The 23,817-nt window shown below is 36.8% G+C and overlaps 1 protein-coding gene across 1 annotated transcript; it reads left to right on the forward strand.

Moving 5' to 3' along the window:
* The first annotated feature begins 3,471 nt into the window (after positions 1–3,471).
* On the forward strand, positions 3,472–22,744 carry PSMC6 (proteasome 26S subunit, ATPase 6). Its single transcript, XM_079699540.1, has 14 exons — positions 3,472–3,571; positions 4,581–4,660; positions 4,751–4,790; positions 5,036–5,088; positions 7,805–7,872; positions 8,481–8,595; positions 10,656–10,743; positions 12,419–12,480; positions 12,568–12,691; positions 13,062–13,123; positions 14,678–14,798; positions 14,942–15,022; positions 19,113–19,184; positions 22,235–22,744. The coding sequence occupies exons 1-14, from the start codon at positions 3,487–3,489 to the stop codon at positions 22,351–22,353; spliced, it is 1,170 nt and encodes a 389-aa protein (XP_079555666.1). The 5' UTR covers positions 3,472–3,486; the 3' UTR covers positions 22,354–22,744.
* Positions 22,745–23,817: the final 1,073 nt, after the last annotated feature.

The raw sequence follows: 23,817 nt of genomic DNA on the forward strand, positions 1-23,817 counted from the left end.
CAACTACTGAGCCTGTGCTCTAGAGCCCGCGAGCCACAACTACGGAGCCCGTGTGCCACAATTACTGAAGCCTGCATGCCTAGAGCCCGTGCACCGCAACAAGAGAAGCCACTGCAGAGAGAAGCCCGCGCACCGCAACGAAGAGTAGCCCCCGCTCACCACAACTAGAGAAAGCACGCGCACAGCAACGAAGACCCAACGTAGCCAAAAATAAAAATTAAAAAAAGATTAATAAAAAAATAATAATTGGATAGTGGGGCTCAGGGATAGAATAGGGTGGGGCAGTAGACTCCTTTTTTTCAATCTAAGACTTGTAGTACTAAAAAAAAACTTTATGTATTACTTTGATTAAAGGAGAGTATTTCCCAGAAGCTAGGAATTCTAACTTCTATTCTTTTTTTTTTTTTTTTTTTTTTTTTTTTTTTTTTTTTTTTTTTTTTTTTGTGGTATGCGGGCCTCTCACTGTTGTGGCCTCTCCCGTTGCGGAGCACAGGCTCCGGATGCGCAGGCTCAGCAGCCATGGCTCACGGGCCCAGCCGCTCCGCGGCATATGGGATCCTCCCAGACCGGGGCACGAACCCGTATCCCCTGCATCGGCAGGCGGACTCTCAACCACTGCGCCACCAGGGAGGCCCTAACTTCTATTCTTACATCAACATCTTACTGCTCGGCCATAGACACACTCAATTAAGTGCATTCTGATAAGTATTTGGGGGTAGATATTTGGAATGACAAATCTCTAAAAACTCGAGTGTTATAGCTGATGTGTGAGCAAAAGTATTTGCTACTTGCCTATCTAGTACTGTTTCCCAATTCTCTCTAGAAAAATATCAGTTCCTGTTGTATTAGTTATCCGTCACCATGTAACAAATGACCACAAACTTAGCGGCTTAAAACAACAAACATTTATTGTATCAAGTTTTTGTGGGCCAGCAGTTCAGGAACAGCTGAACTGGGTTGCATGACTAAGTCTCTCATGATGTTGCAATTAAGACTAGAGCTTCAGTCATCTGAAGGCTTGCCTAGGGTTGGAGGCTCTGCTTCAAAAATGACTCACTCACATGGCTGTTGGCAGGAGGCCTCAGTTCCTTGCTGGCTGTTCCTTTCCATGTGGGTCTCTCCACAGACCTGCTGATGTGTCCTCTTGGCATGACACCTGGCTTCCCCCAGAGGGAGTGATCCAAGGGAGAGTAAGGAGGAAACCCCAACACCTTTCATGACCTAGGCTCAATGGTTGTCTACTGTCACTTCCACTTTATTCTATTTGTCCAGAACAAGTCACTAGATCCAGGGGAGGGAAATTAGGCTCCACTTCTTGAAATGGAAAGTATCAAAGAATTTGTGTACGTATTTTAAAACCACAACACCCATCAATGCTACATTATACATTAGTAGGTTAGGAGACTATCCTTAAAAATGACTTTTTGAAGATCTAAAAAATCTCATCACTGTTTGTTATGACATCACTTTTAATGACCCCTCCTTCCAAAACTAAGATATACCCTACCTTGTCACCTCACTTCTTCTCTATTCTACAATATTTTAAGTTCCTTGAGAACTGATGACATTTCTTAGTCTTTTTATATCTCTGCTTACCTATCATAGTGTCTAACATATTCACAAATTCATTCAATAGTATATATATATATATATATATCCATCTTCTGGGGATACAATAATGAGCAAGAAATAGTCATAGTCCTTGTTTTCCTGGAGCTTATAGTCTACTAGGGGGAAAAGACACATTTAATTGCATCTAAACATTTAAGAATGTTTATGAATGTATAATTACAAATTAAGCTACATTTTCTGATGGACAAGGATACAGTCTTAGAGGTGCATATAAAAAGGAACAGGGCTGTTCTGTTGCAGGCATACTGAAGACAGACAGGAAGTTCACCTGACGTTGGAATTTTGCCAGATGGGTGAGAGAAGAAGAATAAGAGTCAAGGGAGTTTAAAATATTGGTGTGTTATGTTGAAATAACACACTAGTATGTGCTTATAAATATTTATTGAATTGAATCAAACTGAGCTATATATATATATTTTTTCTTTGCCCCATCCTCTCTTCTTTACTTCTTCATGTCAGAGGTGATATACTTTTGGTATAGTTTGACCAGAATAGTTGCAGCTGAGTGGGAGAAAGGACTAACCCTGCTCAATCCACCTTCCTTGTTTATTGTCTAACTGCAATTACCAGTTATATTTAGAAAAAACAGAATAGAGTATTCACACAATATCCATAAGATTTTTTCCTAATAAATTTGAAGGCATCTTTTAATTTCCTAATAATTTTTTTTGTAATTTAATTCACTTAAATTTGCAATTTATATGTATATATAAGATATACCTATTTAAACTCAAACATCCAGGGCCACTGGATAAGATGAGATCAAATGGAGTCTGGGGAATGTGACTGATTCTTTTGGAACAGCAATAAATTCTCCCTAGGAGTAATGCTGGGAAGAGGTACAGCAATGTGGACCTGTCCCACAAAAACTGAGGTCATTACTACCCTTAAAATAAACAATTTAAAATAACACTACTGAATGCTTACTATGTGCCAGATGTGTTGATAGCTTACAGGCACACTATGTTGTTTAATACTCATGACATCCCTATGAGATAGGTACAAATATTATGCTCATTCTACAGAGATTTTGAGAGATTAATTTGTCCAAAAGCACAGAAAGAAGGTATCTTTATCTTGTGCCCCTCTACACCCCGCCCCCGTCCAGGCTCATTGGCCTTCTTTCTTTTCCAAGAAATGAGCCAACTCCCTTTTCACCTTAAGATCTTTGCATTTGTTGTTTCCTCTGTTTGGAAGGTTTTTCTCCAGTTTGTTGCACGTCTGGCTCCTTATCTCAGATATCTGTCCTAAATTAGTTCTCACCTTACTCTATAACACCACCATGCTTTATTTTCATTATAGTATAGTATTTATTACACTTTGAAAATTATTTTTTTTATCTTCCCACCATTTCGAACCCTTAGTACCTCATTCACTGAGTGAATAAATGAATAAATAGCCTACTCCTTCTGTACCTGGAGATCCTGGATAGTATTGGGTTATACCAGTAGGCTATCTGTGTTACACCGATAAGCCATCAGAGCTCTTTAGAGAGATATGTATATATTCCCTATTTCATTCTCATCTCGGTTTATTACAAAGTCTCTTGTGGTTCCAGAACAGCAGTGACTTAAAAATACCAATGCCTCTCAGGGGACAGCGCCCTTGCTCTACCCAGGCTGACCTGCAGGGGATGGTGTATCCGGAGGTCTCCTTCTGTGCACGCCGGCACCCTAGTGCATAGAGACGCAGACGTTGGAGAAGTGGAGTGCAGAGGCGGGGCAAACCGGAAGGGGCAGTGTCTTCCGCGAAAGCCGCCCCTCCAGGGAGGCTCTCCTGTCTCGCCCCGCCCCTTCCCCCGCCCGGGCGGCCATGGCCATTCCCGGCATCCCCTATGAGCGGCGGCTTCTCATCATGGCGGACCCTAGAGATAAGGCGCTTCAGGACTACCGCAAGAAGCTGCTGGAGCACAAGGAGATCGACGGCCGTCTCAAGGAGTGTGAGTGCACCTTTCTTTCCACATAATCTCGTGCCCGGACCTGCTCCTGTCTCTGACAAAGCGGAGGCCTTTGGCCGAGCTCGGCAACCGAGCCCCGAGGAGAGAAGGCCTCAGTCCGGAGACAAGGCGCTTTGTCATCCCCGCCTATAGCTTCGGAAGCCGAGCCTCTTCGGGCGTGAAAATGGTCCAGTCTGGTCCAGGTGACAGAGAGAACATCCCCAGTTCTGAGATGGAATTGGAAGATGATCAGAGGGGAGTGGGGAAGAAGTGGGTCACAGGGATGTTTCCAGGTTGAGGTGCAAGGAGTGCGGTGTTGATGGAGTCCCGGGACCCGGAGGCGGAAAGAGACTTGAGTCAAAGAAGCTCAAGCAAGAGACGAGACTCGGGTAGTTGGCTTGTTAGTGGAATGGAAAGCCGAACGCGGAGTTTAAGAGAGAAGGGGTCCATCGGTCAGTCATAGGCCTCTTCTTTTTTCCTCGTGTTTTGAATTGTACTCTGTCAGGCACACAATTTTCCCTTACTCCTGAACCAAAAGAGTACTTATAATTTTTCCTAGTGCACCGTCACTGACAAACCTGAATGGTTTAAATAATGAAGGAAGACCTTAACTGTATAATTCTGTGGCGCTTTATTTAGGTTAGAAAGCCAAAGAGTAACAGTTCATGTGGGTAGGTGAAGTGAGGAAGGGTCTAACTCTTTTATCATTCGGGTTTGTAATCTCAAATCCGGAAGTGTCAGAACGTCAATATCTGTTATGAATGTAACCTAATATGTGCTCAAACAAGTAAGTATTGCCGATCAAGAAAATAAAAACATGTTGCTTTCTCTGTAACATTTCGTTTTTAAACATGTCATCTACAAATGGCATTATTTTTTTTGTGGTTTGATATAGTGGATATAAAGTGCACGTAAAGTGAAATAGACTTAAATAAACTTAAATAAAGTGAGACTTAGTGACTTAAACTCGCTAAGATTATTTAATTTAAAATGTTCAAATTATATTTTTTAGTAAGGGAACAATTAAAAGAACTTACCAAGCAGTATGAAAAGTCTGAAAATGATCTGAAGGCCCTACAAAGTGTTGGGCAGGTAGGTAATGGAGTTTGGGGTGTAGAGGGTGATGGTGATTTGTTTTTTAGCTCTTGGCAAAAAGTAATGCTTTTTTTTTTTCTTTCTTAGATTGTGGGTGAAGTACTTAAGCAATTAACTGAAGAAAAATGTAAGTGTATTAGATTGTTAGTAAAGAAAAAAAGAGCAGACTCCCCTCCCTCCCACCACCAACTTTTGAAATGCTTATTATTTTAATGACTGTAATGAAGGTAGATGATATTCTTGCATAGACTAAGCTGTCTTTCAATTCTTGTCTTTTGGAGAACAGAAATAAAACTCAATCTGCCATCAGTGTGGATATATTTATTTTTTACTTTCTATTTCTCAATTTGTTTTTTCATTTTCTTCCTCTAGTCATTGTTAAAGCTACAAATGGACCAAGATATGTTGTGGGTTGTCGTCGACAGGTAACATTTTACATTTCTATAGTACTTTATAATTGACAAAAGCCCTTTCATATAAGGTATTTAATTCTCAAGGTAAGCAGGTCAGGCATTATGCCCATAACTCCCAAAGGTGACTTGTTCAGATATAGCTAATTATTAGCAAAGCCTGAACTCAGACCATGGGTTTGACTCCCGGTAGTCTCTACTTTTCTGCTCTATTGCATTGCCTCAGTCAGCTCTACACACGGAGAAATCAAAGAATTTTAGAAGTGAAAGAATCTCAGATTATTTTATTTTAGTGTCTTTTTTGAAGAGGGCTTAAAAGTATTAGACCTTATAAATTATATTTTATATATTTAAACATTCAAAAATATTACTTATAGTCTTTACTATAGGCTAAATTGATTTTGTATGAGTTCATTTAAATTAGAATCGGCAAATTGAAATAACTCCAGATTTTATCTTGCAGTCATCAGAAAATGCCAACAAATGGCTTTGGATCATTTAGTAGCCTCTGAAGCCTATTTATGTACTACCCTATTCTTTAGAAAGTGTCTTTAGCGAATTCTTATAAACTCATTGGAAGAGCTTTCTAAACTGAGTATTTGTTATGTCAGGTTCAGGTTTTAAAATATTGATATGACATGGCTATAGAATTGAATTTTTCCTAGGGACTAAATTCAATCTTAAGATTTTGCCTAGCATGTAAGTGGGATGACATTTTCTAAATCAAAATTTCAGTTGCCTAATCTGACAGAGGATATTTATGTCCCTTTCAGGGCCCTCTGGATGCCAAAAGTTGGCATTTCTAAGATATTTTGTGGTTGTATGAGGGGCAAGAGAGTATTTGAAAACTGGAAAATATTAGAAAAGCCAGAGTGTATATTCCCTATAGATGTAAATGTTGAAATAGCTTCATATTCATCTCTATTTAAGTTCTTTTTCAAGTACAGTGGTCCCTCGTTATCCGTGGGGGGTATGTTCCAAGACCCCCAGTGGATGCCTGAAACCTGGGCATATACCAAACCTTATATATGCTGTTTTTTCCTCTACATACATACCTATGATAAAGTTTAATTTAAAAATTATACACAGAAAGAGATTAGCAAAAATAATAGTAAAATAGAGCAATTATAAAAAAATACGCTGTTACAAAAGTCATGTGAATGTGGTCTCTCTCAAAATATCTTGTTACAAATTTAATGCCTTTTCCATCTTAACTCAGCACTTGTCATGCACTGTCGCCATAACTTTTGCAGTTTGAGGCGTGACAGCAAAACTAGCACAGGCTTCTTTTTTCTTCTTCACAATTGCATGGATAGAAGATTTGTTCTTACTGTAGGTTATAGCGACCTCAGCATATGATTTTTATTTCCTTATTAAGTCGAGAAATTTCCCCGTTTCATTAAGAAGCGGTCTGTGGCTTCTCTTTGCCATATCTGAATGGCCAGCATCACTACCATTGTGCTTTGGGGCCATTATTAAGTAAAATAAGGATTATTTGACCACAAGTACTTCAATCAGGACAGTGGATCTGATAACTGAGAGGGCTACTAAGTGATTAACGGGAGGAATACGCTGGACAGAGGGATGATTCACGTCCCAAGGAGAGAGCTTTCATCACGCTACTCAGAACAGCATGAAATTTAAAACTTAGGATTAGTTTATTTCTGGAATTTTTCATTTAATATTTTCAGGTAACTGAAAATGTGGATAAGGGGAGGACTACTGTACCTGGCAATTATTCTTACTTTAATCCATTATATTAAACCTAGTATTTAGCATATCTTCACTTCATTTTAATTGGCACTAAGTCCTAAACTAAGCGCTCTTTGCAAAATCCTGTGAAAAGTCGTCAGTAATTTGTATGATTCTGAAATTGTATTGGCAAGCAGTTTATTTTTTTCTTTGCACTTTTCGAAAAAACTAAAAAATTATAGTTTTTTCGAAAAATAACTTTATTTTTGACAAGTAACAGCCTGAGTGTGATTTGAATCTGTTTGGATAGATTCTCTCCACTTCTATCCAAATAAGTTAAATATGCCAATAAATTGCTTAGTATGATTCAACTTAATATGTATAGTAATATATTTACCATAGCGTCTGGCATGTAGCAAAGGCATGAATGAAGGTTGCTGGGGTTTTTTTGTTTGTTCTTTAGAATTTTAATAAAAAATCTCTAAGGGGAAATAGAGTGCATATTCCCCTTATCTCCTATGATCACATAACACATTCTTCCCAAAACTATAGTTTTTAAAATAAATCTAATGGACATACCTTTAAGATGCTTTCCTTTCCTTCCCCTCCAAATGTTCATTAAGGGATTTCTGTATAAATGCTTTGGTACCAATTGCCAAAGTCACTGTACTACAGTGCCTAAATCAAAATAATGAGCAAAACTATATTAAATAGTGAGCCTTTGAAAGTAAAATATTGCAGTCAATTCCTTCTTCAAAAACAAGGTTGTTGCCACCTCAGACTTTGTATATTAGTGATTTCTCATTTCACACTGAGATTGCACAAAAGGGCACTCTTTTAAGGAGCAGAAGGAAATAACTTTGAATTACTACTTTTTATAAACCCTTCCCTTGGGCATGGTGTTTATAATCTAATATAATCTAATCTTAGTGTTCTCTCTGAAGGGTAAAAATGATTATTTGGCTTCTAACTATGCTCTTGTTAGAGTGTTATTCCCCTTTTCAAGTGTTTGTGTACACCTTTTGTTTTATACAATTAGCTTGACAAAAGTAAGCTGAAGCCAGGAACAAGAGTTGCTTTGGATATGACTACACTAACTATCATGAGGTAGGTTTCTTGTACTATTTAGTTTACGTCTTATTTTCATGGAGGGAAGATTTTATCCAAAATATATGCTTCTTGAGATCTCTGAATATTTTGCCACTTTTCCACTTTTCCTAATTTCAAATTAATTTAAACATGTTTTTTTAAAAAAAATAAATTTATTTATTTATTTGGCTGCCTTGGGTCTTCATTGCTATGCATGGGCTTTCTCTAGTTGAAGCGAGCGGGGGCTACTCTTCGTTGCGGTGCACGAGCTTCTCATTGTGGTGGCTTCTCTTGTTGTGGAGCACAGGCTCTAGGCACATGGGCTTCAGTAGTTGTGGCACGCAGGCTCAGTAGTTGTGGCTTGCAGTCTCTAGAGTGCAGGCTCAGTAGTTGTGGTGCACGGGCTTAGCTGCTCCACGGCATGTAGGATCTTCCCAGACCAGGGCTTGAACCCGTGTCCCCTGCATTGGCAGGCGGATTCTTAGCCACTGCACCACCAGGGAAGTCCCAACATGATTTTCTAAGATCACCTACAGGTGCTTACATAAGCAAGTCATTTATACTCTATTTGTAGGCTGAGAGAAAATACATCTTTTAAAAGAAAAATACACACCTTATCATTACAGGTATTTGCCAAGAGAGGTGGACCCACTGGTTTACAACATGTCGCATGAGGACCCCGGGAATGTTTCTTATTCTGAGATCGGAGGGTTGTCAGAACAGATTCGGGAGTTACGAGAGGTTGGTAGTGTATGCTTTATTCTCTGAACTTACTAAGAAGTAGTACGGGTTTTAAAATGCCTGAAGGGAGAAAGAGGATGTAAAATCACTTTGTCCAAATCGTGTTTACTGAATATTATATATATATTTTTGCCAAGAGAAGAATAGCACTGAATCTCTAGCTATGAAAATTATGGGTTTTTGTTAAATTTGGAGATAATTTGGTGTTTGAAAAATCCTGCTCTTTTTATGACAAAGAAGAAAAAAAACCTAAGAATAATTGATGTAATCCAGTGCCCATACCATCTGGTATTTTGATTATCTTAGTAGTTTAGTTGGGTCAGAGCACATTTGGATAGTGTGTGTAATGTAGTTTTTCCCATAACCTCATTGATTTCCTATTGCCCTTAAATAGAGTAAGTTATCTGTGCCTTAAATATTTTATTTTGATAAAGCTGTTTGCTGTCATTTAAGAAAAAATACTGGCTTTAGCGTGGCTTAAACTTTTAAGTTCTTACGTGAAAAATCAAATCAGGGTTGCCTTGCTTCACAGCACAGATAGCTTCTTAATAATTCTCTTTTTTTTTTTTTTTTGTTTTTTTGTTTTTTGTTTTTTGTTTTTTGTTTTTTTTTTGCGGTACGCGGGCCTCTCACTGCCGTGGTCTCTCCCGTTGCGGAGCACAGGCTCCGGATGCGCAGGCTCAGCGGCCATGGCTCACGGGCCCAGCCGCTCCGCGGCATATGGGATCCTCCCAGACCGGGGCACGAACCCGTATCCCCTGCATCGGCAGGCGGACTCTCAACCACTGCGCCACCAGGGAGGCCCTTAATAATTCTCTTTTAAGCAAATTACATTGTTGTATTGATTTCATGTTAATTTAGGATGGAAATACTCAGGAATGAATTTGATTAATTGGAATGGCTTACAATATCTGATTTAAGCCCTAAAACAGTAGTTTTCAGACTTCAGCACTTTACGTTTTCTGGAACTCTTATTAAAGATACAGATTCCTAGGCCCTCTGCATGGTTTTGATGCAGTGGCTTGGGGGTGGGCACAGGAATTAGCATTTAAACAAGCATTCCAGGTGATTATGAAACCAAGTTGTTTTTTTTTTTTAACCATACTTGCCGAAGCATTGGCCAAAGCATAAATAAAAGCCTATTCTTTTCACATTATAGTTAATGAAAAGAGAAGAACAAGTGCTTCATGAAACAGTGAAATCTTTTACAGTGATTTGCTGCATCAGCCATAGGAGCAGAATGAATCTCTCTCACACACACACAGACACACGCACACACACCAAGGACATGCAGTATACATCTGCAGACAATTGCGAATATTAATTTCTCACAATTTTGGCGTGTCTTAATCATACCTTATGGACAGAGTTATTCAGTAGAGGTTTATCTCTCAAGTAAAGAGTTTAAACTGGGCAGTCAAATCCTCACTTTTGCTGATAATTGACTGAATCAGTCTTAGAACATTGAGAGCAGAATTTATGTTTTTTTTAAGACTACTATGACAAAATGCCAACATAAGAAAATTTTATGTACCATTTCTCTTAGTGGCAGTTATATCTTACCAAAGTTCCCCATTTTATAATTATTTTTTGTTGTATTCAGATGCACACCAGTGTAATCTTTTTGTTCTTTTGCTTAACTGATTTTTTGTAGTGTTAATTTTTTCATTGAGGCATAATTTACTTTCAGTAAAATTCACAGGTTTTTAAGTGTACAGTTCAAATGTGTTTGACAGATTATATGCCCGTGCAAACATCACTCTAGTCAAGTGTGTGGTTATTTTAACAAGTGTGTTAAATAATAAATAAATAGCTCAAATTACCACATGCTTTTTAATTAATTAATTTAAAAAATATTTTAAGATTTTTAGATTTAAGGGATATCTTACATCTACCTGAAGAAAAACCTCTAATATAAGTGGTTTTACATAGCACTGAGTTCTAGATCTATTATGAATTATGATGTATGTACGTAACTCTGCTGATAGTTTACTTAAAATATTTGAAAGTACATCAAAATCTTTACTAACTTTTTAAGAAACATGCAACTTCTTTTCTAGGTAATAGAATTACCTCTTACAAACCCAGAATTATTCCAACGTGTAGGAATAATACCTCCAAAAGGCTGTTTGTTATATGGACCACCAGGTTGGTATTAAATCATGTCTGCCCCACTATGAGCGAATGAATGAATGAAGGAGTAAAAACATGAGATGGAGATACTTAATGTGACAATTCCAGCCTTCATTCTATTCAGAGTAAGGAAGGGATTGGGGATGTGTGTCTACTATTTTCTTAGTCTTGCTTAGTCCTCTTGTGCTTCATAGGGTATATATATCTAAACATGCCATGTGATTCTAAGCAATGGTCTTGTGTGGTTCACAGACCTCTGGGTGTCCCAGAGACACTTTCAGGGATTCTGCAAGGTCAGAATTACTCTTGTAATACTAAGATGTCAACACAGTGAAAAAGAAAAAGGCAACTAACATCTGTGCTGATGGTGCAAAGCAATGAGGGTAAAGCTACTCATGCCATAGCATGAATCAATTAAGTCAGTGGCACAAAATAGTATAGTAGTCATTGTGTTCGGGGCCACTCACATTTGCAGTATTTTTAAAAAGAGATGTCAGTTTCACTTTAAAATGTCCTTGCTAAAGCATTAAAAATATTAACTTTTGATCCTTGAATAATGTCTTGTATTCTGTGATGAAATGGAAAATACATATAAAGTACTTCTGTTGCATACTGAATAAGATAGATATCTCCAGGAAAAGCATTTGTGTGATTATTTGAGTTGCCTGCTGTATTAGCTGCTTTTCACGGAATGCCATTTTTACTTGAAAGGATGATTTACAGTCAATTATCAGACTGGTTATTGGTTACCTTGCACACATTTTTTAAAATTTATTATTTATATATTTATTTTTGGCTGTGTTGGGTCTTCATTGCTGTGCGCGGGCGTTCTCTAGTTGCGGCGAGCAGGGGCTACACTCTGTTGCTGTGTGTGGGCTTCTCATTGCGGTGGCTTCTCTTGTTGCAGAGCACGGGCTCTAGAGCGCAGGTTCAGTAGTTGTGGCGCACGGTTTAGTTGCTCCATGGCATGTGGGATCTTCCTGGACCAGGGATCAAACCCATGTCCCCTGCTGGCAGGCGGATTCTTAAGCACTGTGCCACCAGGGAAGTCCCTGCACACATTTTTTTTAAAAAATGAATGAAGTTAGCCAATCATGTTAAAGTAAACAGCTGACACCATCTGTAGCCAGTGATAAAATTTGAGCTTTCAAGTGAAAATTGAGTTTTTGAAAACTTTACGTCTGGTACTATGAGCTTGACAACTTTCCAATGTGTTTGTTAATATAAACCAGGATGAGATCGGAGATGGTATTAACAAATGTGATTTTTTAATATTATATGATGGAAAATGCCAGTATTTGGAAGATTTTCATAACCCACTGAATCAGTAGTTTCCAAATAACAAATACTTGATATTACAATATCATACGTAGGCAAAGGTCCACTCAGTGTTCAGTATAGCCCAATGTATTTGAATGTACAAGTTTCCATCACAGTCTGTAAGTTGGGTTTGATATATTTCTAAAGTTATGTATTCAGTTTGCTTAAAATAAAATTAGAAGGGATATTTTGAATAAAATTTTAATATTGAGAGTGGAAGTGCTTTGGGGTTTTAAATGATTTTAAAAGCTTTTATTTAAGACTTAGCTTCCATTTTGCAAAATTTACTATTCAAAGGATTACATTCTTAAAGGCTTTTGAAAATTTGTTTTACTTTCCATTTAATTAGGACTTTGTTTATCATTCCTAGGTACAGGAAAAACACTCTTGGCACGAGCTGTTGCTAGCCAGTTGGATTGCAATTTCTTAAAGGTAAAGGGAAGATTCTTTTTGTAGCTGTTGAAAATAAATTTTTTTTGAATTGTCCTATGTTTACCATAATGTTTTTCCTTTAATCAGGTTGTATCTAGTTCTATTGTAGACAAGTACATTGGTGAAAGTGCTCGTTTGATCCGAGAAATGTTTAATTATGCCAGGGACCATCAGCCATGCATCATTTTTATGGATGAAATAGATGCTATTGGTAAGAATAACACTTTTTAAAATTTATTTTAAACTTTTCTTGAACTGTTAGGAATATTTTTTAAATCTAAAAGAACTTTTTCCCTCTCTTTTCACCTCTAATTGCAATTTGTGTGAAGTAGCAAAATGAATTGAATGTTACTTTAAAAAAATTCTTAAGAAAGTTTAACCACTCTCAATAAATAACCTTTAACATTGAGAAAATGATAAACATTATACCAAAATCAATTCTAATTTTGTCAGTGTAATTCTTGTTAATTTATTTTCATCTTAATGTTTTAAACCCCAGACACTATCATTTTCATATTTTCTTAAATGATGCTTAAAGAGGAAAGGAGTAATGCATATGAGTTTCCACATCATTATTTTAGGTGGTCGTCGGTTTTCTGAGGGTACTTCAGCTGATAGAGAGATTCAGAGAACTTTAATGGAGGTAATATTTGGTAAAGCCTGTTTGTAAAGAAATCAATGTTTATAAAGTGAAGAAGTGAACATTGGATATTTGAAGGTCAGAATATGGACAGTGGTTTAAATGAAGAATGCGCTTAAGTATGAAATTTGAAAGTACAGTATTGACAGGAATGAACACTTTTCTTTACCACAATCTCTAGTAAGAAAATGAGTACTAGAAAATAATAGGGATATCTATAAAATTTCATGTGAGTTACAACTGTGCCATACTAAATTTTTTGAGCAGACTGGCCATTTAAAAAATTATATATTGTACTTATATTGTGAATGTGATTTTGTGTTAGTTTTATTCAGATATTTTATGAGTGACAAATATATTTAAACTAGTGGCAATAAATGAATTGTAATTATGTATGAGGCTGCTCTAAAAATTACTGATACTTTCCTCTCTTTATTGCTGAGAATGAAAGGAAACTAAAATAGTTTTGATTATTGAAGATGGATGATGGGGTATTGAAGTGTATATTAAAGTCTTTTCCCACTCCAAATTCTGTGAAAGTGACGGCAAGATTCCAAACACATTTTCCAACTTCTATGAATAGATAGGTAGCATAGGTAATGCATTGTCAACTTCTGTCTCAGTAGGGGTATTTGAAAATTGTTTTTTATAAATTGTCTGCTCAGAAAAGACTATTTTAAAATTAGTTGTAGAGTCTATTAGAAGCCTTAAATTGAGGTATTTTTTTAAAAACGCAGATACTAGTTTTATTCATGTAGCTGACATGTTGTTAGCTAACACGGTATGTTAGACATATTGGCATGAAGAAATAGACATATTGTCAGGCTAGCTTTGTTTTAAAGTGTTTGTTGAATGCAGTTAGATTTTTCAACATTTATTCAAGAAAACTTCAGGAAATGAAGGAAATGTGTTAGGTATCTCAGTATTTCTGTGTATAGTAGAATTATTTGAAAAGATATTTAATGAATTTATTATCAAGTTTGTAGAAAATCATTGTTTCCAGTTATCCTGTTGTAAACTTTATGTCTGGCATACCATAAGCTCTTGAAACATTATTTTAAAAGTAATTGTAACAAAAAAATTCAAACATTGGAAATCAGATCCACATAACTTAGTTTCATAATTCTTGACTGGATGGATGCCTTCAGATTTATTAAAACTATCTGATAGCTATAAAAAGGTACATAGTTGAATAATCTATCTTGGAGACTTCCCTGGCAGTCGAGTGGATAAGACTCCGTGCTGCCCCAGCAGGGGACACGGGTTTGATCCCTGGTTGTGGAACTAAGATTATGCATACTGCAAGGCAACACCAAAAAAAAAGCATTCAATAATCTATCTTGGAACTTTTAGGATGGAAGATATATCCCTTTATGTAAGAGAGAGAAAAAAATATGATTCCATCAAATGATCATTCTGCACATCACATATGTATCTGTAAGCAATACATTTCATGGTCTTAGTCATTTTATAAAAGGTGTGTGCTATGTGTTTTTTTAATGGTTGGGAAGCTTTATAAAATGTGCCTTTGATTTATATTCACAAATATATTCTTAGCTACTGAATCAAATGGATGGATTTGATACTCTACATAGAGTTAAAATGATCATGGCTACAAACAGACCAGATACACTGGATCCTGCTTTGCTTCGTCCAGGCAGATTAGATAGAAAAATACGTGAGTTAAGCTTTTTTGCCTGCTGTCCATTTCCCTTTGTCTATGTCCATTTCTCTTCCCATACCTCTTCCTCACCCCCTACTTTGTTTAAAAAACAAAAAACCTGACTGCAAAAGAATTTCTTATAATTTTCTTATTTTCAGATATTGATTTACCAAACGAACAAGCAAGGTTAGATATATTGAAAATCCATGCAGGTCCCATTACAAAGCATGGTGAAATAGGTAAGTAAATAACCTATTTTATATATATTTACATTTGGTAAATGAAGTAAAATGCTATTGGATATCACTGATAGTCTACCAAATCTAGTTTTAAATTCAGGAAACATGGTGGTCTTGAATTTAGCTAATAGTTATTGAGCATGTGCTGTATGCTAAGAATTGTTGTAAGTGCTGAGGATATAACAATGAACAAAACAGATAAATTCCTGCCTTTATATAACTTACATTCTTGTCAGGAAAGACAGGTGAAGAAAGTAAAATATTCACTTGAACCTTGAGCAAAATGGGTTTGAACTGTGTGGGTCTACTTATACGTGGATTTTTTTTTTTAATTAGTAAATGCTACAGTACTACCTGATTGGGGTTGGTTGAATCCACAGGTGCAGAACCGTGAACATGGAGGGCCACTATGAGTTACGTGCAGATTTTCGACTGTGCAGAGGGTTGGCACCCCTAACCCCCATGTTGTTCAGGAGTCAACTTTATGGTACATTAGGTGATGATAAGTCCTACTGAGAAAAATAAAGCAAGGAAAGGGGAATAGGCAACACCAGGAGCAGGCATGAATGTATACTTTTTTTTTTTTTTTTTTGCGGTACACGGGCCTCTCACTGTTGTGGCCTCTCCCGTTGCAGAGCGCAGGCTCCGGACGCGCAGGCTCAGCGGCCATGGCTCACGGGCCCAGCCGCTCCGCGGCATGTGGGATCTTCCCGGACCGGGACATGAACCCGTGTCCCCTGCATCGGCAGGTGGACTCTCAACTACTGCGCCACCAGGGAAGCCCGAATGTATACATTTTTTAATAGATGTGGGGAGGAGGAAGCACAGGGAAGGCCTTACCAAGGTGATTTTTAAGCAGTGATGTAAAAGGTGAAGGAGCTAAGTATGGATATTTGGGGGAAAATCATGCAGAGGGAACAGCAAGTAAGAAGGCCTTGAAGTAGGTGCGTGCATGGAACATTTCAGGAGCAGTATAGAGGTCAGGGTGTCTGTGGCAGAGTTATTGGGACAGTAGCAAGTGAAATAAATCATAGAAGTAATGGGGATCAGATTGTGTAGAGCCTTACTGAGGCCATTGTGTAGGAACTTTGGCTTTTGTTTTTAGTTAAATGGATGCCATTGGAGGATTGTGAGCAGAGGAATGATATGACCTTACTTTTTATTATTTTTAACTTTGTATTACAGAAAATTAGAAATACGTAAAAGTAGAGATGAGTATAATCTTATCATGAATTCATCCCCCAGCTTCAGTAATTAACCCTTGGCCAATCTTGTTTCATCTGTAATCTCTCCCACCTCTTACCTTCCCTCTGGATTTTTAAAAAGCAAATTCCAGGGCCTCCCTGGTGGCGCAGTGGTTGGGAGTCCGCCTGCCGATGCAGGGGACACGGGTTCATGCCCCAGTCTGGGAAGATCCCACGTGCTGCGGGGCGGCTGGGCCCGTGAGCCGTGGCCGCTGAGCCTGCACGTCCAGAGCCTGTGCTCCGCAACGGGAGGGGCCACAACAGTGAGAGGCCCGCGTACCGCAAAAAACAAAAAAAAAAAAGCAAATTCCAGTCATTATCATTTCATCTGTAAATATTTCAAAATTCACTTATGTTAAATAGATCATTCTGGCTGCAGCTAGAGGGACAAGGATAGAGACAAGAGGATCTATTAGGAGGTTATTTCAGTAATGCAGGCAAAAGATGATGGTGGCTTGGTCCAAGGTGGTAGCAAAATCTTTTGAAATAATGAGATTCTGGACATACTTTGAAAATAGAGGTGACAGGGCTTGCTAATGAATCAGATGCAGGGTGTGAGCTAAAGAGAAGAACCAGGGAAGACTTAGGTTTTTTACTCATGCAACTGAACAAATGGAATTGCCATCAATTAAAGCGAGGGAAGACTGGAAAGATTTGGTTTTAAAGGGAGAAAGAGGAATTTGATTCTGGCAGTATTTAATTAGAGATGCCAATTAGATAGCCAAGTAAAGATGTTGATTAGTAATTCTGTGTGCATCAGTAGTTCGTTGGGGTGGTCTGTGCTAGAGTTATAAATATGGCTAATATCAGCATAAAAATGGTTCCAAGGAAGAGAATGTTGATAGAGAAGGGATTCAAAAACTGAGTTAATTCCAGCATTAAGAAGTTGAGAGGAAAAAAAAAAAAGTTGAGAGGAAGAACCATCAAAGGAGACTGAGAAAGGTTAGTCACAGAGATAGGAGTTAACCAGGACCTGATGGTGTCCTGGAGAATAAATGAAGAAATATTATAGGGAGGGACTATTTTTCTGTCAAATGCTGACAATGGGTCTGATAAGAAGAGTTCTGAGATTGGATTTACTATGTGAAGATCACTGGTGACCTTATCAAAAGAAATTTCTTTGGAGTGGTAGGAGTGAGAGCCTTGTTCAAATGGGTATCAGAGAGATGGGGACAAGAGGCATTGAGTTTAGACACCTCTTTCAAGGAGTTCTCTAGCGAAGGGGAGAAGAGAAGAAATGGAGCTGCAGCAGAAATGGAGATGAGGACTTGGGGTTTTCTTTAAGAGGCATGAACTTACAACACTTTTTTTTGTGCTGATGGGAATGATCTAGGAGAGAGATACAAGTTGATAATGTGCTTTTTTTTGAAGAGAGGTTGGCTTTGCCTATGAGCATAGACTTCTCAGAATAGGAGGAAAGACAGCATATATAGATGCTGACAATAACAGGTTCTTAAATATGGCAGGTGCTTAGAGGATTTTTTTTCTGAATGCTTTTATTCTCTCAGTGAAATAGAAAGCAAGTTAAGAGTGAAAATGGGAAAGTACTGTTAGAGATTTGAGGACAGAGAAGAAATTACAAAATAGTTAGCTATAGAAGTGAGAGACTGGACTAGTGTAAAGGCCAGCAAGCCATGTATTCTATTGTGGGCTAAATTCTGTATGCCTTCCGTTTTTGTAAATAAAGTTTTGTTGTAGCACAACCATTCCCATTCATTTACATATTGTCTATGACTACTTTCCCACTACAGTGGCAGAAATGAGTAGTTTTGACAGAAACCATATGACCTACAAAGTCGAAAGTATTTACTATCTTGCCCATTACAGAAAGTTTGCTGACCCCTGGACTAGAGGCATCTAGTATAATTGCCAAGCAACTTTAAAAACTTTTTTAAAGTTAGTGGTCCAAAATAATTACAAATAGTTGACCATTGCCTTTCTCATTACTCATGTGAAAGTTTTGAGTTGGAAAGACTGAGCTGAATTTACCAGCTTCCAATACTGAGCTCTTGCTAGGTGCCAGATGCTCTTCTAACCTTAGGAATTTCTGCTCTCCAGAAGCTTACATGAACTTGAACCTGAATGAAGACTAATTAATGAATTATCTGTGTGATTTCAAATAGAGATTGACATACTCCAGATTGCCTGACAAAGGTGTCTTATCACAGTTTTTCACATTGTAGTAGCCTATGTGTCTCTTCTCTCACTATTCTATTCTATATCAAGTCCATGACTGCTACCTTAAACCAGCAGCAGCTCTTCATTTCATCTGTCACGTGGATAGAAAGGTCACTTAACTATTACTGTTATCATAGATCTGATACCTCAACACTTGGAGCTTTCACAGAAACCAGAAAAGCTAGCCAGTGTTTACTCTAGCATTTAAAAATTCTGTATGATAAAATGATGTCTGAAGACTATTTTTGGTATATTTTATATTTGCCTTATGTGATTAAATTCCATTGTGGTTACAGTCGGTTTTGAATATTCTAGATTTATTCAAATTAGATACTTGGTTACAGTTTTAATAAGAGTCATAGCTTGACATATCTAAAGTTCACATGCGCTTAACAGTTTCTCTGTGTAGAAGCAGGTTAAGATGCTTTCAGATCTTGATATTTCTTGGCTTTAGAGTTTTAGAAGTATGTTTATTTCTGCTTGGTGCTGGTTTACTTAACAGAAGTATTGATTTTAGTTGTTAATATTGTGGAATGTTAACAGAGATGATACCTAGCTGACTAAATTCGAAGCAAGCTCTTAAGTTAAATTTTCTGTATGGGAATAAATCAAAAAAAGGTCTCCTATTATTATTTTTTTAACTGATTTCCAGTATTTTTCCTAAACAGATTATGAAGCAATTGTGAAGCTTTCAGACGGCTTTAATGGAGCAGACCTGAGAAATGTTTGTACTGAAGCAGGTAAGGGTTTAAAGTACAGTTTTTACTATTGATTTTGATTTGTTTAATTTGCTAAAAATGTGTTTGAGTTTGTCCAAAAGCAGAGCCTGAGCTTTGCAAGGATTTGAGTGCTTGTTATTTTCTGGGAAATTGATTCCAAGAAGTAGGAGAGAATAGGGCAAGTGAAATGGGAAGAGGGAAAGCTGTTATAAGGGTGCATCATTGAAATAACTGTTGTAAGCAAGAGGGGTTTGATTCTGATGAGATCTCAGAGAAACATACAGAATTCTTTCCAGGATTATCTGGCTGAAATATGGGAGACTAGACATTTATTTAACAGCTGTCATCCTCCATTCCTCCGTGGGATGAGATTTGCCCTTGGGGATGTTAACTTCTTTGCACTTATGGATGCCTTAGGGTAGAATGTGGAAAGACATGCATAGTGATAGCGTGCTGTCCCCCTAGAGTAAGTCTGAGACTGTACAGAGCTATCTGCCATACCTGTGGCTGAAATCTGACTGGGCCAGCACTGGGGGTATCTGCTACAAAATGGATGACATGCCTTCTGATACTAGCCTGTCTGTAGTTACCTTTGAAAGATTGATTTATGAATTTTGTGTTCATTCAACTTGTGGAAATATAGTAGTTTTTTAGTATAATTTTCTCTGTGGATTGTGTGATTTTATTTTTATTTCTGGTACCAAGTGGCTTTAAAACCATACATATAGTCATTTAGTTTTTGTCCTCTGCACAGAATCTTAAAATTAAAAAAATATCTACAGTAGATTTTATAGTTACTGACTTTCATAGGTTGCATATGAACACTTTAAGTATTACAATATGTGATATCCTCTTGTTTTCGTATCACCATTAGCCTTATTTTAACATTTCTTGTAAATTCAACAGACAGTGTTTAAAGAGGCTGCTCAGACATGGCTTCTCCATAGGAATATCTTCATGAGTATACTGTGACTCAGTATCTGGATCAAAGATCTGCAGGTCCAGAAACTCTCAGTACAAATCACATAAATCATGCTCACAAAGACTTACTAGTAAACAAAAATATTAAAAGGTAAGCAGTCAGTAGCCTGAACTACTAGGGGTAACTTATGACATTCTCCTTTCAAAATCTACACTAAACCAAATTATTATTAGAAGATTGCTTTGGTGAAGATGGAATCCAAACAAAAGCAGTATCTAAATCTTAAAGGCTGATACCATTAAATTATATTCTCTCTTTTTCCACATATTTTTTAAAAGTTTATTTTTAGCTATTTCCAATAAAGAACTATAACTTCTGTGTGGATTAAAATTTAAGCTTTTTAAACTTCTCATCTAGAGACATACTGAAATTCTTGAGTTTTCTTTTTATTAGTCTTCAAGCCTTTTTTGTTAACATATCTTTCTGTGAATTAAAATATACTTGATTCAATTATAGTGGTCTTTTTCCATTCAGATCCTGAGATTGTCATCCTTTTTGGATTAGAATGTATCTCAGATTCACTCATTCACTAAATAATAATTTGGAAACAGTAATATGCACAAGGTCTGGAAAAATAACTTGCCTAATTTACAGCCTTCTAAACAGGTTTTAAAACTTCACTATTAAAAAAACCAGTCATTTCCATTCACCTGATTTCTGAGGACAGCATAGAATGACTATTGCCAAGATTCCTTATGTAGAAATCTTGAAAGGAAGTAAACCTTGCAATTTTCTGTTGCAACCCACTCATTTTATGTTAGTGAAAATTCAGTATAAGCAGATCCTCAATGAAAATAGTAGGATTCATTTAATTAGTAGATAGTGATAACTTACCAGCTTTAGCTTATCATGAAATTAGGATTGTCTCAAAATCTGGAACCCATATCTATGACACAACTAATGTTTAAAAAAAAACCCACAGACCTTTTACCTCCTTGTCAAGTAGTATTTGACAAGTAACTTGTCAAAAACTTGAAAGCAAAAACTGAATGGTGATATTTGAATATGAAAGTCTTATAAAATACCAATTTAGGGCTTCCCTGGTGGCGCAGTGGTTGAGAGTCCGCCTGCCGATGCAGGGGACACAGGTTCGTGCCCCGGTCTGGGAGGATCCCACATGCCGCGGAGCCGCCGGGCCCGTGAGCCATGGCCGCTGAGCCTGCGCGTCCGGAGCCTGTGCTCCGCAACAGGAGAGGCCACAACAATGAGAGGCCTGCGTACTGCAAAACAAAACAAAACAAACAAACAAAAATACCAATTTGTACATAAAAAGTAAATTTTCTCACATGAATAATGACACTGGTTTTTGTTGACTTTCTTTAATTCCTATTCTCTATGCTTTTGATTATTAACAAGGAAAAGCTATGAAAATTACTGGGATGTTTTGTGTTTTCCCGAACCATACGTGTGCCCCCTGCTTCCATGGAATTGCTGCCTGTAGAGTTAGGAAACTTCTGCCTAAAATGTGTATGTGTTATTGATAGTTGGGTTCTGTTTTGTTTTTTCAAGATGACATTGGATACAGGGACTGTGTGAGGTGGAATTTAAGTATACAGATGATTGTCTCACTGTTTTCTAGCTTTTGGTTTGGAAAATAGTGCTCACTATAGTTACGGAAATTAATTGAACAATAATAGTGGTTTTTAGGAAATTAGAACTGTTGGCTGAGAAGTAATACATCTAAGCTCCTTCACATTTATTCCATAGAATAATATTACATTATTTAGTTTTCTTTAAAGTTTTTTGAGATATAATTGACATATTAGTTTCATGTATACAACATAATGATTCAGTATTTGTATATATTATGAAATGATCACCATAATGAGTCTAGTTAACATTCCACCATCACACATAGAAAAGTATTTTTTTCTTGTGATCTACTCAGCATCTTTCAAATACACAGTGCAGTATTAATAAGTATAGTCACCATGCTGTACATTACATCCCTAGGACTTATTTATTTTTTAAGTGGGAGTTTGTACCTTTTGACCACCTTCACCCATTTCACCTACCCTCTCCCTTAGTTTTCTTATAATAAATAATTCACATATTAAATATAGCAGTCACGTTGTTTTATTCTCCACAGGTATGTTTGCAATTCGTGCTGATCATGATTTTGTAGTACAGGAAGACTTCATGAAAGCAGTCAGAAAAGTGGCTGATTCTAAGAAGCTAGAGTCTAAATTGGACTACAAACCTGTGTAATTTACTGTAAGATTTTTGATGGCTGCATGACAGATATTGGCTTAATGTAAAAATAAAGTTAAGGAAAATTATGTATTGGCAAAAATGATCTCATTAAAAGAGTATGAATAAAAATGTGTATGAATAACATTGTAAAAATTAGTAATTCAGTAATTCTACTTTTAAGAAGTATGGAAGAAATTTGTATGTTTGTTAATGTTGCATTTATTGCAGCAGAAGTTATAAAAGAAGAGTATGTTGAAGCTTTTTGTATTTGCTGTGTATTTTGTAAAACCTTGAAAATGGTTTGAGACAGTAGTACCAGATAGCATTTCTTATGACTTATTTTATATCATTTGTTTTCCTCACCCTAAAAAGTTTAATAAAATCTGTTTGATTCAGTTCTCCTACATATATTCTTGTCTTTTATGAGACTACATTTACTGTGGTCTAAACTATTTAATAACCAAGATGAAGTTGGATTTAGATTGTAGACTTCTGAATTTTATTTTAAAACAGTACCTATACTCAGTGTTCATGAGAGCATCTTGTTATATGTAACATAGATGTGTGTCTGTATATATTCCTCCTTCCAGAAAGCCTTTATTTATTCTCCACCTACTATGATTAAGCCGTGTGATAGTTAATTGAAATAGTGACATGCACATCCATAACCATTTTTTAGATTATGATTAAAAGTAACATTTGCTATTTAAATGTGAATTGGTTTTCTTGATTTATGTGAGATGATAGTTCCCTTTTGAGGAGGTTTGTACACTCTTCTCAGAAAGATTCACACATACATACACACAATTTTGCATATATTAAAACTTAGGAGATTTATTATTTCCCAAGCTCACCCATGGACACTAGGTATCTATGGATACCAGGCTAAGGATCTGATGTAGGGAATGTTGATGTCAGAAATGTTCAGAACAAAAGTTCCGTTACCTATACACGATTCTTTCTCATATTATGTGGTAATTAAAGCTTTAACAAATTACAATAGGAAATCATCATTGGGCATCAATTAAGATTATGTTATTATTAAAGGTGCTGTTAAAAAAAAGAAACTTCAGTTTCATAAACACTGAAGAATGAATGATATATGACTCAGGTAATAATACAATCATTCTTCAAATTAAAAACTTGGTAGCAGAGTAATGTGTGCCTTTTTATAACTAAAAGGGAGAGAACTGTTTACATAGTGGTGGAGAAAATGGAGCCCTCAAACTAGCCATCTAATTAATACTCGAATTATTGAACAGTTCTATTTCTATATATGTTTAGTAGTGTATTTCATAAATATGACTATAAAAAGTAATAGTATGTCAGGTCTAGGTCAGATATCCATGTGGTCCTTTGTACTTTATCCGATGTAATCTGCAATTCAGTTAATGAAAGACTATCTCACTTTTTTACTTTGGTGGTGGTGGTGGTGTTTTTTTTAAAGAATCAGTTTGGTGTACAAATCTTGAAAGTTTA

This window comes from Hyperoodon ampullatus (genome assembly GCF_949752795.1).
Source record: "Hyperoodon ampullatus genome assembly, chromosome: 3".
NCBI classification, from domain to species: domain Eukaryota; kingdom Metazoa; phylum Chordata; class Mammalia; order Artiodactyla; family Ziphiidae; genus Hyperoodon; species Hyperoodon ampullatus.

Coding starts and splice junctions, on each gene's coding strand:
- PSMC6 (XM_079699540.1), top strand. CDS start 3,487: ATGGCGGACCCTAGAGATAAGGCGCTTCAGGACTACCGCAAGAAGCTG. Junction 10,744..12,418: donor TTTGTTATATGGACCACCAG/GTTGGTATTAAA, acceptor TATCATTCCTAG/GTACAGGAAAAACACTCTTG. Junction 13,124..14,677: donor TTCAGAGAACTTTAATGGAG/GTAATATTTGGT, acceptor ATATATTCTTAG/CTACTGAATCAAATGGATGG.